This window comes from Mustela erminea, chromosome 6 (genome assembly GCF_009829155.1).
Source record: "Mustela erminea isolate mMusErm1 chromosome 6, mMusErm1.Pri, whole genome shotgun sequence".
Taxonomy (NCBI): Eukaryota; Metazoa; Chordata; class Mammalia; order Carnivora; family Mustelidae; genus Mustela; species Mustela erminea.
This window is the reverse complement of record NC_045619.1, coordinates 86,275,748-86,289,993: the sequence shown is the minus strand read 5'-3', so window position 1 is coordinate 86,289,993 and position 14,246 is coordinate 86,275,748. Positions and strand designations below refer to the sequence as shown.

General features: G+C 40.1%; 1 protein-coding gene across 6 annotated transcripts in view; it reads right to left on the bottom strand.

The window, feature by feature from the left end:
* ATF1 (activating transcription factor 1) overlaps positions 1–14,246 on the bottom strand; it is an 89,030-nt gene that overhangs the window by 21,329 nt on the left and 53,455 nt on the right. For 5 of the 6 annotated variants that reach the window (XM_032348201.1, XM_032348202.1, XM_032348204.1 and 2 more), the window contains one exon: positions 9,091–9,191. In XM_032348201.1, coding sequence (XP_032204092.1) covers positions 9,091–9,191 — 101 coding nt within the window. Of the gene's footprint in view, positions 1–9,090; positions 9,192–11,588; positions 11,724–14,246 lie in introns of those variants that run through there. The other variant, XM_032348200.1, reaches the window with a different exon arrangement.

The following is a 14,246-nucleotide window of genomic DNA, read 5'->3' as shown; positions in this document are numbered from 1 at the left end:
TCTTTAAAATGTAAATATCTGCACTTGGTTGGCTCCTTTGGTAAAGCAATTCTTTTTTTTTTTTTTTTTAGATTTTTTATTTATTTATTTGACAGACAGAGATCACAAGTAGGCAGAGAGGCAGGCAGAGAGAGAGGAGGAAGCAGGCTCCCCACCGAGCAGAGAGCCCGATGTGGGGCTCGATCCCAGGACCCTGGGATCATGACCTGAGCCGAAGGCAGAGGCTTTAACCCACTGAGCCACCCAGGTGCCCCGGGTAAAGCAATTCTTGATGCTGGGGTTATAAATTCAAGCCCCACACTGGGTATAAAGATTACTTAAAAACAAAACAAAATAAAAACATAAAAATGTTCAGTGTTAAATCTGGTCTTCTCTACAAACTCATATCTAGTCCACTCTTTAAAATACAAATTTAGGGGTGCCTGGGTGGCTCAACTGTCTTGATCCCAGGGTTCTGGGATCGAGTCCCACATCAGGCTCCTGCTCCACGGAAAGCCTGCTTCTCCCTCTCCCATTCCCCCTGCTTGTGTTCCCTCTCTCACTGTGTCTTTCTCTGTCAAATAAATAAAATCTTTAAAAATAAAATACAAATTTAATGGAGGTAATTCTTATTTGAGAGAGAAAGTGAGAAAAGATACCGACAGGAAGCATGAGCAAGACGAGCGAACATGGGGCATGGGGTGGGTGTGGGGGAGAAGCAGGCTCCCTGCTGAACAGGGAACCCAATGTGGGGCTTGATTCCAGGACCTCGGGATCATGACCTGAACCAAAGGCAGATGCTTAATGGACTGAGCCACCCCGGCTCCCCTTAATGGAGGTAATTCTTATCAAGAAAAAAAACAAAAGGGGGAAAGGCTGTGTGGACAGACAGGTCTTTAGAATCATTCACATTAATTAGGAAACTTACTCTGTGTAGGTCCCTGATATCTCTTATTGTGTCAAGAAAAAAATAATAGCTTAGGATAATGGCTGGCTTTGTCTAATGCTTAATGAAATTTTTGTAGATAATCTATACATAATTATAAAGACAAATTAAATAGATGTATGCAAGATAAAAATTTATAATTGAACTTTTCAGTAATATGAGGTCAATTTAAATAGTTTTTCCCCATTTATTGGGGGGGAGTTAATCTTAAACTTTCAAAGTTTTACTGAATTAGATTAAATGAGTTAAACCTAAACTCAGTAAATATCTGAATCATTCCAAGTAAGACAAAATACAGCAACATTAATCAAGGTTTATCTACCTCTGGCTTATTACAGAGAGACTAAAAGATACTTAGATATGTTAATGCTACACTGGAAAGATTTTAAAGATATGCTTTTGAAAATTCTGAAATGTATTAATTTATAAATTTAAAGAATGCTTATAAACAGTTCACAGTTACGTCTTAGTTTTCACTAAGAATTAAGGCTTCTAAAGGTTAAGAATTCTAATTAATATGTGTAACTAAAACTAATAATAAGGAAAACATTTCCATATACCAGGAAATAGGATATGCTTTCAGTGAAGGAGAAATACACTTTTTTTTTTGGTCCTAAAATGAGGCTGGTTGTCTAAAGAAGAAAAACACAGGACAAAATCATAATGAAGAAAAAAAAGTTCTAGAAGTTTTGTGGCAGAGGAATCTTTGAAAAGGAATGTGTGGTCCAGCTCGTTAAGATTAAAATACATTTATTTTTTTAAAATGAGTTTTAATATCAAAAGTAACGGTGCAGGGCGCCTGGGTGGCTCAGTGGGTTAAGCCGCTGCCTTCAGCTCAGGTCATGATCTCAGGGTCCTGGGATCGAGTCCCACATCAGGCTCTCTGCTCAGCAGGGAGCCTGCTTCCTCCTCTCTCTCTCTCTGCCTGCCTCTCTGCCTACTTGTGATCTCTCTCTGTCAAATAAATAAATAAAATCTTTAAAAAAAAAAAAAAAAGTAACGGTGCAAAATTAGAATTTGGTTTTCTCTCTGGTCTGATATTGGTAAAATTGTGAAAATTTCTTTACCTTTTAAAGTTTCATAATGATCTATGTTTCTGTTTAGGCAAGTGCTTTAAAACCTATTTTTGAGGGGCACCTGGGGGACTCAGTCTGTTGAACGTCCAACTCTTGCTTTTGGCTCAGGTCACAGTCTTGGGTTGGTGGGATGGAGCTCTTGGGCTCTGCTCGGCGGGAACCTGCTAGAGATTCTCTCTCTCTCTGCCCCTCCCCCTGCGTGTTTGCTCTAACTAAAAAAAAAAAAAAAAAAAAAAACCTTTCAAAAATAGGGTTTTCCTTCTCTCTCAAATAAATAAAAAATCTTTTAAAGAAATAGGGTTTTCTTTTCCTTTTCGAATGTTTCTATCTATATATATTTAAGATTTTGTTTATTTGAGAGAGTGAGCTGAGACTGTGTGTGCATGGCAGTGGGGTAAGCAGGAGGAGCAGAGATAAAGGGAGAAACAGGCTTCCAGAGAGCCCTATGTGGGACTCAGTCCTGGGACTCCGGGATCATGACCTGAGCCCAAGGCAGACGCTTAACTGACTGAGCCACCCAGGTGCCCCAAAAGTTTTCATATTTTTGACAAACTTCCCAAAATTAAAGTTTTTTTTTTTTAAGATTTTATTTATTTATTTGACAGAGAGAGATTACAAGTAGGCAGAGAGAGAGAGGAGGAAGCAGGCTCCCTGCTGAGCAGAGAGCCCGATGCGGGACTCGATCCCAGCACCCTGAGATCATGACCTGAGCCGAAGGCAGCGGCTTAACCCAGGCCACCCAGGCGCCCCCCAAAATTAAAGTTTTTAAAAAAGATTTTATTTTTAAGAATCTCTACATCCAACATGGGACTTGAATTTATGATCCGGAGATCAAGAATCACAAGCTCTACTGACTGAGCCAGCCAGGAATCCCCCAAATTAAGTTTGAAAAAAAGTCTTTTTGACCTGGAATATCAAAGAAGAATTTGTTAAACTAATTAGGTTTATTTGATATGTCAAGTACATGGTAAGCACTGTTAAATTAAGTAATTTTAAGCCGCCTTTCTACTGTAAGACTGTGGGCACATGTGGATAGTTTATTCTGCTTCTGCAAAAATGGCCCTTCAATGCCAGACTTCTGCTGTCATGATGTCCTTAAACATGGCCCACAGCCTACTCCTACATCAGAGAAATTAAGATGGAGTAATTAAGGCTATGAGAAACCCAAGATGGGCCACTGGGTTCTTTCCCACTTTCTGGCAAATCTATTCTTTCGTTTTTAGATTTCTTCACCCACCACGGTATCTTTAAGACTCAAATTATAAATAGACATTATGGTGTGGAGACTTCTCTAAGACTGCAGAAACAGTTTACCATCAATGTCTAACCTGGAAATTTTCCATAATCCTAGAAAAACTTTGTTTCCAGAGGCTTCAAGCCTCCTTCCAACGACTCTGAACACCTGCCGCTGGACTTCATTGCCACCTACTACGGGTCACCAATATACTCTTATTATTGTGTGTGTGTTTTCTGGAGACAGACTGAAGTTTGCCAGTGTGAGGGCATTAGTCTTGCAGCAGGGGAAAACGAACAAAAGCTTTAGAAAACATGTTTCCCGCTTGGGCTATACATTCCTTTGAGGCACCTACTTCACCAGGCAAATCACTCAAGCCTTGATAAAGGCCTTACAAGCATCTTGGAATTTATCACAGGCTCTGTCACCCTCAATCATCAGGCAAGGTTGAAAGAACTAATGAAATTCTCAAAGGCTCTAAGCTCGAGAAAACTGCTGGACTCCCTTGGCCTAAGGTGCTGCCATGGGCTCTGCTCAAACTCCCTCCAAAGGAGATAGTCGCTGGGACACTGGGGTTATCGGCATACGACTTTCTGCTGATTCCTGGTTGTCTCGTGCTAGTATGACCAGTTCCTGTGAAGTCTTCAATGTCTTATACTAAAGCCAATCATCAACAGATTAAAGGAACTTTCCCTCACCTTATTGAAGGATCCTGTTGGTCACAGTCTGGAGCCTGGTGACCAGTATTTTGGAAAGATTATAAAATAAATAATCAAAACAAAACAGAAACACGCAGCTGTAAAGCCCTGCTGGAAAGTACCTTACCAAGTGCTCCTGACTACTGACAACTGCTGCAAAACCAGAAAGCAGCTGTGGGGACACAACACCCAGGGGGTGCCTACGTGGCTCAGTTGGTTAAGCCTCTGCCTTTGGCTCAGGTCATGATCTCAGGGTTCTGGGATTGAGTCCGACATCTGGCTCCTGGCTCAACGGGGAGTCTGCTTCTTCCTCTACCTCCTCTACCTCCTCACCCTTGCTCGTGCTCACACTCTCTCTCTAATAAATAAATAAAATCTTTTAAAAAAAACCCTTCATACTTTAATTGCATTATCTGTTGCTAAAGCAATAGCAAACCCTCTAGCCAAAGTTATCCTCGATAACAGAATAGCTCTTGATACATCTTTTGTTTTTTTTTTTGTTTTTTTTTTTTTTTAAAGATTTTTATTTATTTATTTGACAGACAGAGATCACAAGTAGGCAGAGAGGCAGGCAGAGAGAGAGAGAGAGAGGAGGAAGCAGGCTCCCTGCAGAGCAGAGAGCCCGATGCGGGGCTCGATCCCAGGACCCTGGGATCATGACCTGAGCCGAAGGCAGAGGCTTTAACCCACTGAGCCACCCAGGCGCCCCTCTTGATACATCTTTTAGCTGAGCAAGGTGTCGTCTATGCTGTAGCCAGTACCACCTGCTGCTGGGCCTGGATTAACACTTTTGAAGAAGCTGAAAGTCAATTACAAAACACCACAGAACAAGACATTTGCCTTAAAAGGTGACTCCTTCCATAAAGTTCTTTCTTTGACTTATTTTTGATTGGTTTAGGTCTATGGGGACCATAGCTCTAAGATGCACTTCAAATATTGACAATTATTCTACTTAGAGTAATCACAACAATCTACTGTGTGCACTGTATTCTCTAAAAAGCTATTTATTTATTTATTTGACAGGGACAGTGAGACAGGGAGAAGCAGGCTTCCTGTGGAGCAGGGAGCCTGATGCAGAGCTCGATCCCAGGACTCCAGGATCATGACCTGAGCCCAGGGCAGATGCTTAACGACTGAGCCACCCAAGGTGCCCTTTCAAAAGCTCTGAAGGGATGTTCATAGCTGCTAACCACCAAACAAATGCTCTCACTTAAGACTGAAATGTAATGGGCACCTGGGTTCAGGTTCAGTTAACCATTTGCCTTTTTTTTTTTTTTTTAAGATTTTATTTATTTATTTGAGAGAGTGAGTAAGAGACAGCATGAGAGGGGAGAAGGTGAGAGGGGAGAAGGTCAGAGGGAGAAGCAGACTCCCCACGGAGCTGGGAGCCCAATGCAGGACTCGATCCCGGGACTCTGGGATCATGACCTGAGCCAAAGGCAGTCGCTTAACCAACTGAGCCAACCAGGTGCCCAATTGTTTGCCTTTGGCTCAGGTTTTGATCTCAGGACTCTGAGATCAAGCCCCACATCAGGCTCCCTGCTCAGCGGGGACCTTATTTCTCCTGCTCCTCCCAAATAAATAAATTTTTAAAAAAAGAAAAAAAGACTGAAACACAAAGCAATGTGAATCTGAAGCTGTGACCTGTGAATATCACAAAGATTAAGAAGAAGAAGAAAAAAAGAAGTCTGGATATCACACAAAGGGAAAACAAAAACTACAAGAACGTTCCAGTGCTGAGAGCAGAACTAATGCCTTAAAATTTGATCACATCTCAGTTAAGCTGAGTCTGATCAAAAGAAAGGAGCCGTTAAAAAGAAAACCAAAGGCCCAAAATGGCATCACTTCGCCAAGTGCCCAAACTTGGACTTAATACTTAATCTAACTTCAGTCTCAGCCTCCTCCCACAGAAATGTAGTCACGACTAGTCAGTCAGAAATTTTAAGATGAGGACCAGTGAGGTAATTTGTCATATGGGCCCTCTCCATCCCCCCAAGAAAGATTCTAGAATCTGCATGCTAAGAACCCCTAGCAGTTCCCCCTAAGGGAAAGAGACCTTGACTGGAACAATCCTTTCACTTCTAACTCTTGCCCCACCCTCCTTCCTATATAGAAAACTTCCATTTTGCTCCCCAGTCCCCTTTTGTAAGTAGGCTCCATGCCCAGCGTGGGGACAATGCGGGGGGCAGGGGGACAGCCCTGAAATCAAGAGCTAAGCTGAAATCAAGAATTATATGCTTAGGGGTGCCTGGGTGGCTCAGTGGGTCAAAGCCTCTGCCTTCAGCTCAGGTCATGATCTCAGGGTCCTGGGATCGAGCCCCGCATCGGGCTCTCTGCTCAGGAGACAGCCTGCTTCCTCCACTCTCTCTCTCTGCCTGCTTCTCTGACTGCTTGTAATCTCTATCTTTCAAATAAATAAATAAATAAATAAAATTAAAAAAAAAAAAAAAAAAAAAGAATTGTATGCTTAACTGATTGAGCTGTCCAGGCATCCTGAAGCCTTCCATTTTGTATAGCTCCTCAAAGCTCCCTTCTACTTGCTAAATGGGATGCTGCCCAATTCATGAATTATTTAATAAAGCCAATTAAACTAAATTTTATATTATGAATACGATTTTTATGTTTACTGCGGGCAGTGATATTTTTATTATTTCCTATAAATGCAAAATGTATTACCAAGCATTTTATCCAGGAGTTGTTTTGTGCTGGGAGAGCCCCCTCGTTTGGAGACTGCACCCAATAATCTAAGGTTAAGTCTAATCAATACCATATAAGTAAGCACATGTTTCTGCCTGGTAAAAGTCCTTGCATTAAAAAATAATAATAATAAAATAAAATAAATTAAAATTATTATTTATTTATTTATTTGAGAGCGCGACACAAGGAATGGGAGGAACAGAGGGAGAGAGACTCCCAAGCAGACTCAGCGCTGAGCAGGGGTCAACCTCATGACCCTGGTATCACGACCTGAGCCGAAAACCAAAAGTCACATGCTTAACAGACTGTACCACCAAGGTGCCCCTGTATTTTGTTTTTAAGCTACCAAAATTGATTATTCTTATCGTTCTAAAAAATCAATGGTTCTTATAAAAGTCAAAAGTCAGTGCATCTGTTAGCTCACCATTTTCCCTTATATTCACATTCCTTCCATTTGGATGGAATTTTCTTCTTCCTGAGGTTATACCCTTTAGTAATTTCTCACATTTGTTTGAAATGATTTTTATTTCACCATTATTTAAGAGTGATTTTTCAGTTGGGTATAAAGTTCCAGACTAAGAGTTACTTTCTCTTGTCATTTAATTTTCTAGGGGCACCTCGGTGGCTCTCAGTTAAGCATCTGCCTTAGCTCAGGTCATGATCCCAGGGCCTTCGAATCAAGCCCCATGCTGGGCTCCTTGCTCAGGGGGCATCTGTTTTTCCCTCTATCCCTCCCCTTGCCTGTGCATGCACACATGTGTACTCTCTCTCAAATAAATGGAAAATCTTAAAAAAATAAAGATTTCCTAAGCCCACTGTCTTCTAATACTACCATTCAAAACCTGTTGTCAGTCTAATGGTCATTCTTTTCTAGGTAATCTTTTTTTTTTCCAAAAGCTTTTAAGATCTTGTTATCTTTGGTGTTCTCCAGTTTTACTTAATAAGTTACATCTAGGTTTATCTTGTTTGGGACCTTGCTTTTTTGAAGCTGACAGATTCATGTTTTAGAAACTTCAGTCATTAGAGAAAAGCCGCTGGCAATGGTCTTCAACACTCTAGGTCACTTACTTGGAGGATAACTCCCAGGTCCCTAATTCTCTTAATTATGCTTAATCCGTTGTATAACACTTAGAATTCCTCAATAGTTTTTAGCAATTGTGCTTTACTCTCTGAAGTTCTTTGGTAGTTTCATTCTATTTATGTATCTCCTGCTACTTGCTAAAAATGGATTTGTTTCAACTTTTTATAATTTCAGGTTATAAGCTCATTTTAAGTAGGGTTTCTTTTTCAACACCCCTCCCAAATTCAGAGACAAAATTTGTCTGTTCATTAACCGTTTATTCAACAGATTCCAAATTCCTTAACATGGTAATAAGGTTCGAAGAAATTTGGCTCTTGTTTACCTTTTCTTGCTAAACCTCCTCTTCCTTAAGTTCCCAATTTCCAAAACAGGCCAATCTCTTTCATATCATACTGTGATTACACTGTCCCTCAGCCGAAGCCCTTCTCCTGCTACAAAACTCTTCCCCATCCCTAAATTTTTCAGATTGCTGGTGATCCAAACGACATCTTTTATGAAATCTTTCTTATTTATTCCACCAGGCAGGAATGACTATACCCTAAAACAGTGTTCTTTTATATCTAAAATCTTAACTGCATTTGTTTATATGCTTTCAAAGACAGCATTTCATCTCATCTTTTTCTGTCTCCCTTTCTTCCTACCTTCTAGCTGTTTTCATTCAACAAGTAGTCACTGAGCATCTACTCTTACATGGTCACTCTACAATGCAAAAAATTATTTAAGAGCATGGCCCATGTATTTTTTTTTAGTTTATTTCTTTTTAATAATCTCTTTATCCAACATGGGGTTTGAACTCATGACCCCCAAGATCAAGAGTCGCATGCTCTTCTGACTGAGCCAGCAATGGCGCCTCTGGCCCATGTATTATTAGCTGGTATTCCAACAGGAGGAGCTAAATACTCTAACAGGGGTCAGTAAAAGAAACGCCACCGAAGAAAGGCCTAACTTGGTCTAAGGAATTGGAAAGAAGGTACTCAGAAGACTTCCAGGAAGAAATAAGGATTAAAGTATGTGCAGGAGTTACAAAGAATGCAGAAAAATGTATTTCAGCAATGGGACAAAGGCCCAGAGTTAGGAAGCTAAGAAAGGGAATAGAAGCTAGTTCGGTTCCTTAAGTCTACAGTCCTCCTTTCACACAACTCTTAAAGTTAACTATCTAAAAGTAAATACCGCAATCTAGTACTCTGCCAGAAGATAAGACTAAATTCCTCTTCAGGACAGCAATCTGGCCCTTCATAATCTGGCTCAAATCTCTCTCTCAACATTTCCCACATGACACAGACACATGCTCCCTCTTTATATACTTCGCTTTGCACAGCACCACTCCAACTTGCTGGTGTGGTATCACATGTGCAGGTTCTGAAACATGGAGTACTCACCTGTAAGACGGGCGCCGTGCTAGGATCCCGTGAGCTTTCTGTGAGGAGCCTATACTGTCTGATGAGTCCTGAGACTCCTCACTCTCTGATAAAGATGATACCTGAAAAACAGAACTGGTTTTACGGTGATGAACAATGCAGGTGGAAAACAATTTAATTTTTACTCTCAGAAAATATGATCTGTCTCCTGCCAAACAAATTCATTTGTCATTAAATCTAAGGTCTGAAAGAAAAAGCAACATTTATTTCAGAGACCCAAACTAGTTAAAGGAACATACAGTACAGCATGCTCAGAACTAAGAAGAAAATCTATCCCTAAAATAAAGCAATGCTATTTTACTAGAGTTATAAAGACCAGTCTCTGATCTCCACCTCTTCTAAACTGATACACATTACTCCGTTTTTTAAAAAATCAATAATCTGATTTGGATTCTGGACATGCCAACTTTGAAGTGCTACTAGAAATCCAACAATTTTCAAATTATTAATAACATTGCAGATACTGCCAAATATACAAGCCTTTGAGTCAGGGAGAGGTCTTAGGCTAGACATACAAACTTGGGAGAGCTCTTTAGAAATCGTTAAAGCCATAAGATTGGATGAGCTCAATATACAGAGAAGAGAACCAAGGACAAAACCCAGGAACACATTAATAGTGGGGAGGAAGGGGAGGAACCTGCAAGTAAGACCAAGAATAAGCCACCACTGAGACAGAAGAATACCAGATAAGCGACATGCCCTAGAGAGCTAGCAAAACCAGCCTATTAAAAAGAATGATCAACTATGTCAAGTGATGCTAACAGGTAAAGTGAAACACGGACTGAGAACAGCTCATTAGGGTTAGCAAGATGGCGGTCACTGGCAAGGGTGGATATAAACATGCAATTTAGAAATCTGTACTAATTATTAGGCATTATTTCACTTGATAATTAAATGAGTTAATACATGTAGAGGACTTAGTGCCTGGCATATAGCAAGCACATATTAAATGGTAACTATTAATAATAAGCCCTTTAAAAATGTGTCAGCACAATAGCCACATGCAAATTTGTTACAACATTCTTACTATTAACAAGTTATTTTCAACTTCTAAAATATACTGAAAGTCCCCAACATTAATCCAAAGTTGCACTGTGACACCTGACTTCATCCTTATTTTAAAAAATAAAATAACCCAAACAGGCTTCTAGAAAGGACACTAACAAATCAGTGTTCTACATTACTATCTACAGAAAGCCTTCCCCTAAAGGAATCGGACTTACATCTTAAGTTTCCAGGGAAATTTGTTTTATATTATATAATCTCTTTCAAAAACAAGTTCTAGGGGCACCTGGGTGATTCAGTGGGTTGGGCCGCTGCCTTCGGCTCAGGTCATGATCTCAGGGTCCTGGGATCGAGTCCCGCATCGGGCTCTCTGCTCAGCAGGGAGCCTGCGTCTCTCTCTCTCTCTCTCTCTGCCTGCCTCTCCGTCTACTTGTGATCTCTCTCTGTCAAATAAATAAAATCTTTTAAATAAATAAATAACAAGTTCTAGTGTGCAACTGTTTATATCTTATTTGTATCTTATATTAAATCTGTATCTTTTGGTACAAAAGCATGAACTGGTCATGACCTGTAATAATTAACCAATAGTAATGGATATTATATTATAGTATTTCCTCAAGCATCATGGATATACCAATCTAATCTAAACCTTTAACTCTTCTCACTGTCCCTAAATTTACTCCAAAGTCTCCTACTGAACTCAAGAAAATAATTTTTGGAACTAAGAGATTACTTATATAACTAAGATCAAGTATTTCTTTTTAATGAGAGCACTGGCAAGCAAGAGTAAAATCTTCATATGAAATTCAAAAATCCATGCAGTAGCCACCTTTTGTACAGGAAAACTACATTCAAGACACAGCTGTAGAGCAGACCACAGAGCCGGGTACTTTATAAATAGTCAGCAGGAAAAAATGAGGGATTACCAAACGCATCAGAGACCCAGGGAGCCAGAAGATAAAATGGGGAGAAAGAGCAGAAAGAACAAAGAACCCAGAATCGCTTTCCTTTCTACTGCTCTCAACTGGTAATATGAAGGCAGAGAGACCTAAGTAAGAACTTGCCTCTACTAGAGAGAACTCTCCTATCTGACCTCCACAAAACATAAGGGACGCATTTTTCTTACTTTGCTGACACTAACACCATCACCCTTGCTTCAGATTCTCCTTTTCATGAAAGATACCACTGGGACAAAAAGGTGTTTTCCCTTAAGGAGGTCTCATTTCTGAGCAGTAACTTCTCCCCAAACTGTCTTACTTTTTCACTGTGCAGTCTATACATGAAAATAGAAATTCGCAAACTTTTCTATTTGCCTCATTTGTCCTACCATCTAATTTCTAAGACAACTTTATTATCCTGGTTTATAATATTGCAATACAGCAACTTCACTGTGTCCAGAGACTCAGGGTATAAAAGTCTCCTCTCTCAACCACTAAGTCTTTGAATTTTTGTACCGTTTGTGTGTGTGGTGGGTGAATTACAGAAGACTGAGCTGTCTGGATGACCCCCTGAACCCGTACTTGCTCTCCAGGAAGAGGTATAACTGTCACTGGCACAGATCCTCTTAATGCCATCTAAGAACAAATAAAAATTCAGTTAACAAATACGTATTATACCTATGCACGTAAGATAGCTGAGTTTTTAACAATGGAAAACACATTTCAGAGCTTACTATTTAACCACATCTATTAATTAAACATTAGGTATCTTCTAGGGGCCAGACGCTATACTGGGGGTTGACATTACAAACAAATTACAACAAACTAAGAGCTATAATAGGAGAGAAAAAAAACAGAAAATACTGTACTACAGGAGCAAAGAAAGGGCACTACTTCATCTGCGTCTCGAAGGATAAACAATTCCCTGAAGGTGCATAATGCAGGTGGGGGTTGGAAGATTTTAGGCAGAGAAATGATTGTGCAAAAATGTGGAGGCTCTTTAAAACATGTTAATCTGAAGCGATCTGGCTGAAAACCAATCCAGAAATCTAGAGTCAAAAAAGTAAGAGAAATACCTACTTTGAGCCATGTTTTTAAAGAAAAATATTTAAAAATAACTAATCCAATTATGAGATTGTAATTTATTTTTATGGAAATCTGATGGGGTTTCACAGATATACCATAATAAAATGCTAAACCAAGAAAAGCCTACCCATCATTCCTCAAGGTTCAGCTCAAGTTCTTCCTCTTCCAAGAAGCTTTTTTATATTTTACACTTAACAGTGACCTCTCACTTTCCTGTGGATTACACTGGTTCATACTATTCATCTTGGGAGTTAAATAACAAAATAAAATCCAAGGCAGCTTTCTCAGGTCCTGTAAGTCCACTTCCTGACAGCTCCCCAAACAATGCCTTATTCCCTTCACTGAAGGTTCTTTTCCCCCTCCCAAGAAGGGATTAAATTCCAGCCTCATCATTCCCCAAAATGTCCAGGTCATGAAATTTTGTATATAAAATGTTATCCAGGTACTGAGAACTGCAAACTCTCAGGACAAACAACTCCATCAACTTCTCCCATCACAAAGCTTTTATCAGCTTAAGGCCATGTCCCTAGGATCACCCTTACCCCCTTAAAATGCCTGCCTGAGAAGGCTGAATGTTCCCCTCAAAACTTACTGTTTGTTCTCCCGTAAACCTGACTATAGGTCCCTGACTTCACTTTGCTTAGAGCATTTACTTTAGAAAACCTGCAGTTATAAATCTCTTCTCTGATCCTTGAGATATAGATCTTCTACAACCCAGAAATCTCTTTTCTCAAGAACTGGGGAGCCATCCCTTTGAAATGTAATCAGGAAGAATAGGGCCCTTGTCTCCCAGTCTCTGTGGGACAGTAGAAGTCTTAACTTTGATAAACATCAATTAGCAAACACAGATGGCCCAATCACACTGACCAACCAAACATCTTCAGTACTTTTCCTTTAGTACATCCCAGCATTTAAAAAGGTTCTTGGGGTGCCTGGATGGCTCAGTCCTTAAGCATCTGCCTTTGGCTCAGGTCATGATCCCAGTGTCCTGGGATCCAGCATCGGGCTCCCTACTTGGCAGGAAGCCTGTCCTCTCCCAATCCCCCTGCTTGTATTCCCTCTTTTGCTGTCTCTCCATCAAATAAAAAAATAAAATCTTTGAAAAATAAATAAAAAGATTCTTACCTTTTGTTTCAGTACATCTGAACTCAATTTCTGCTGCAGTCTCTCTAAATGAAATCTGTCTTGCTACCTTTAACATATGTCTGGCTCTCTTTCTCTTTGACAGCACCCCAGTAAGGGGATACAAAAATTAAAGAGTTGAAATAGAATTCACAAATCTTAAGAGTCAAGCTCTAGAGTTACCATTATACTCAGAAAAAAATAAATGAATGCCCCTCACCTTTTAGACCCAAATTGAAACCAGTCACTCAACGAATAGGGAGAGCTTGTGGTAAGATTAATCTACATTTCTACAAAGATAAAAGCAATCATTCATCCAGGATTTCTGGCAATCTTTGTGATTTTTGTGTGGACTGTGGGTCTGGCAGGTGGGAAAAAGGCACCAGGTTTTGTTGTAGCTATAAGGAATCTCTCCCCCTTATTTTCACTGTTCTAACCTCACAAAATGCTCATTATTCAGGGTCCCAAGGCCTGGCATTTTCCCACCCCCTACTCTCAAACTTCATAATTTAAATCTGGGATCACTCTGAAAGCTGCCCCCACAATTTTAACATAAGGCTGAAACACACATGACTACCTCCACACACTACGTTTCAGGACTAACCACTTTCCGCAATGATAGAAGTGTTCTATATTGCAGGATCCAATACAGCTGTCACTGGCCGGCCACATGTGAATACTAAGCATTTGAAATGTGGGCAGTGTGACTGAGGGACTGATTTTCAATTTTACTTAATTTTAAATAATTTAAATTAAAATGGAAATATCTACCTGTGCCTAGTGGTTACTGCAGTGAACAGTGCCCTTCAGTCCACTATGGCTGCAACCTCGAACTTCTCTTAGGAGAGAGGTTAGAGGAAGCAGAAAGAAAAGGACTTTTCTGGAGTTGCTCTGGTTAAACTGGGAGCTGTTGGACGAACACCCCTTGATTTCCTCTCACTCCCTGGGGTAGATGAGCCCTAAGTT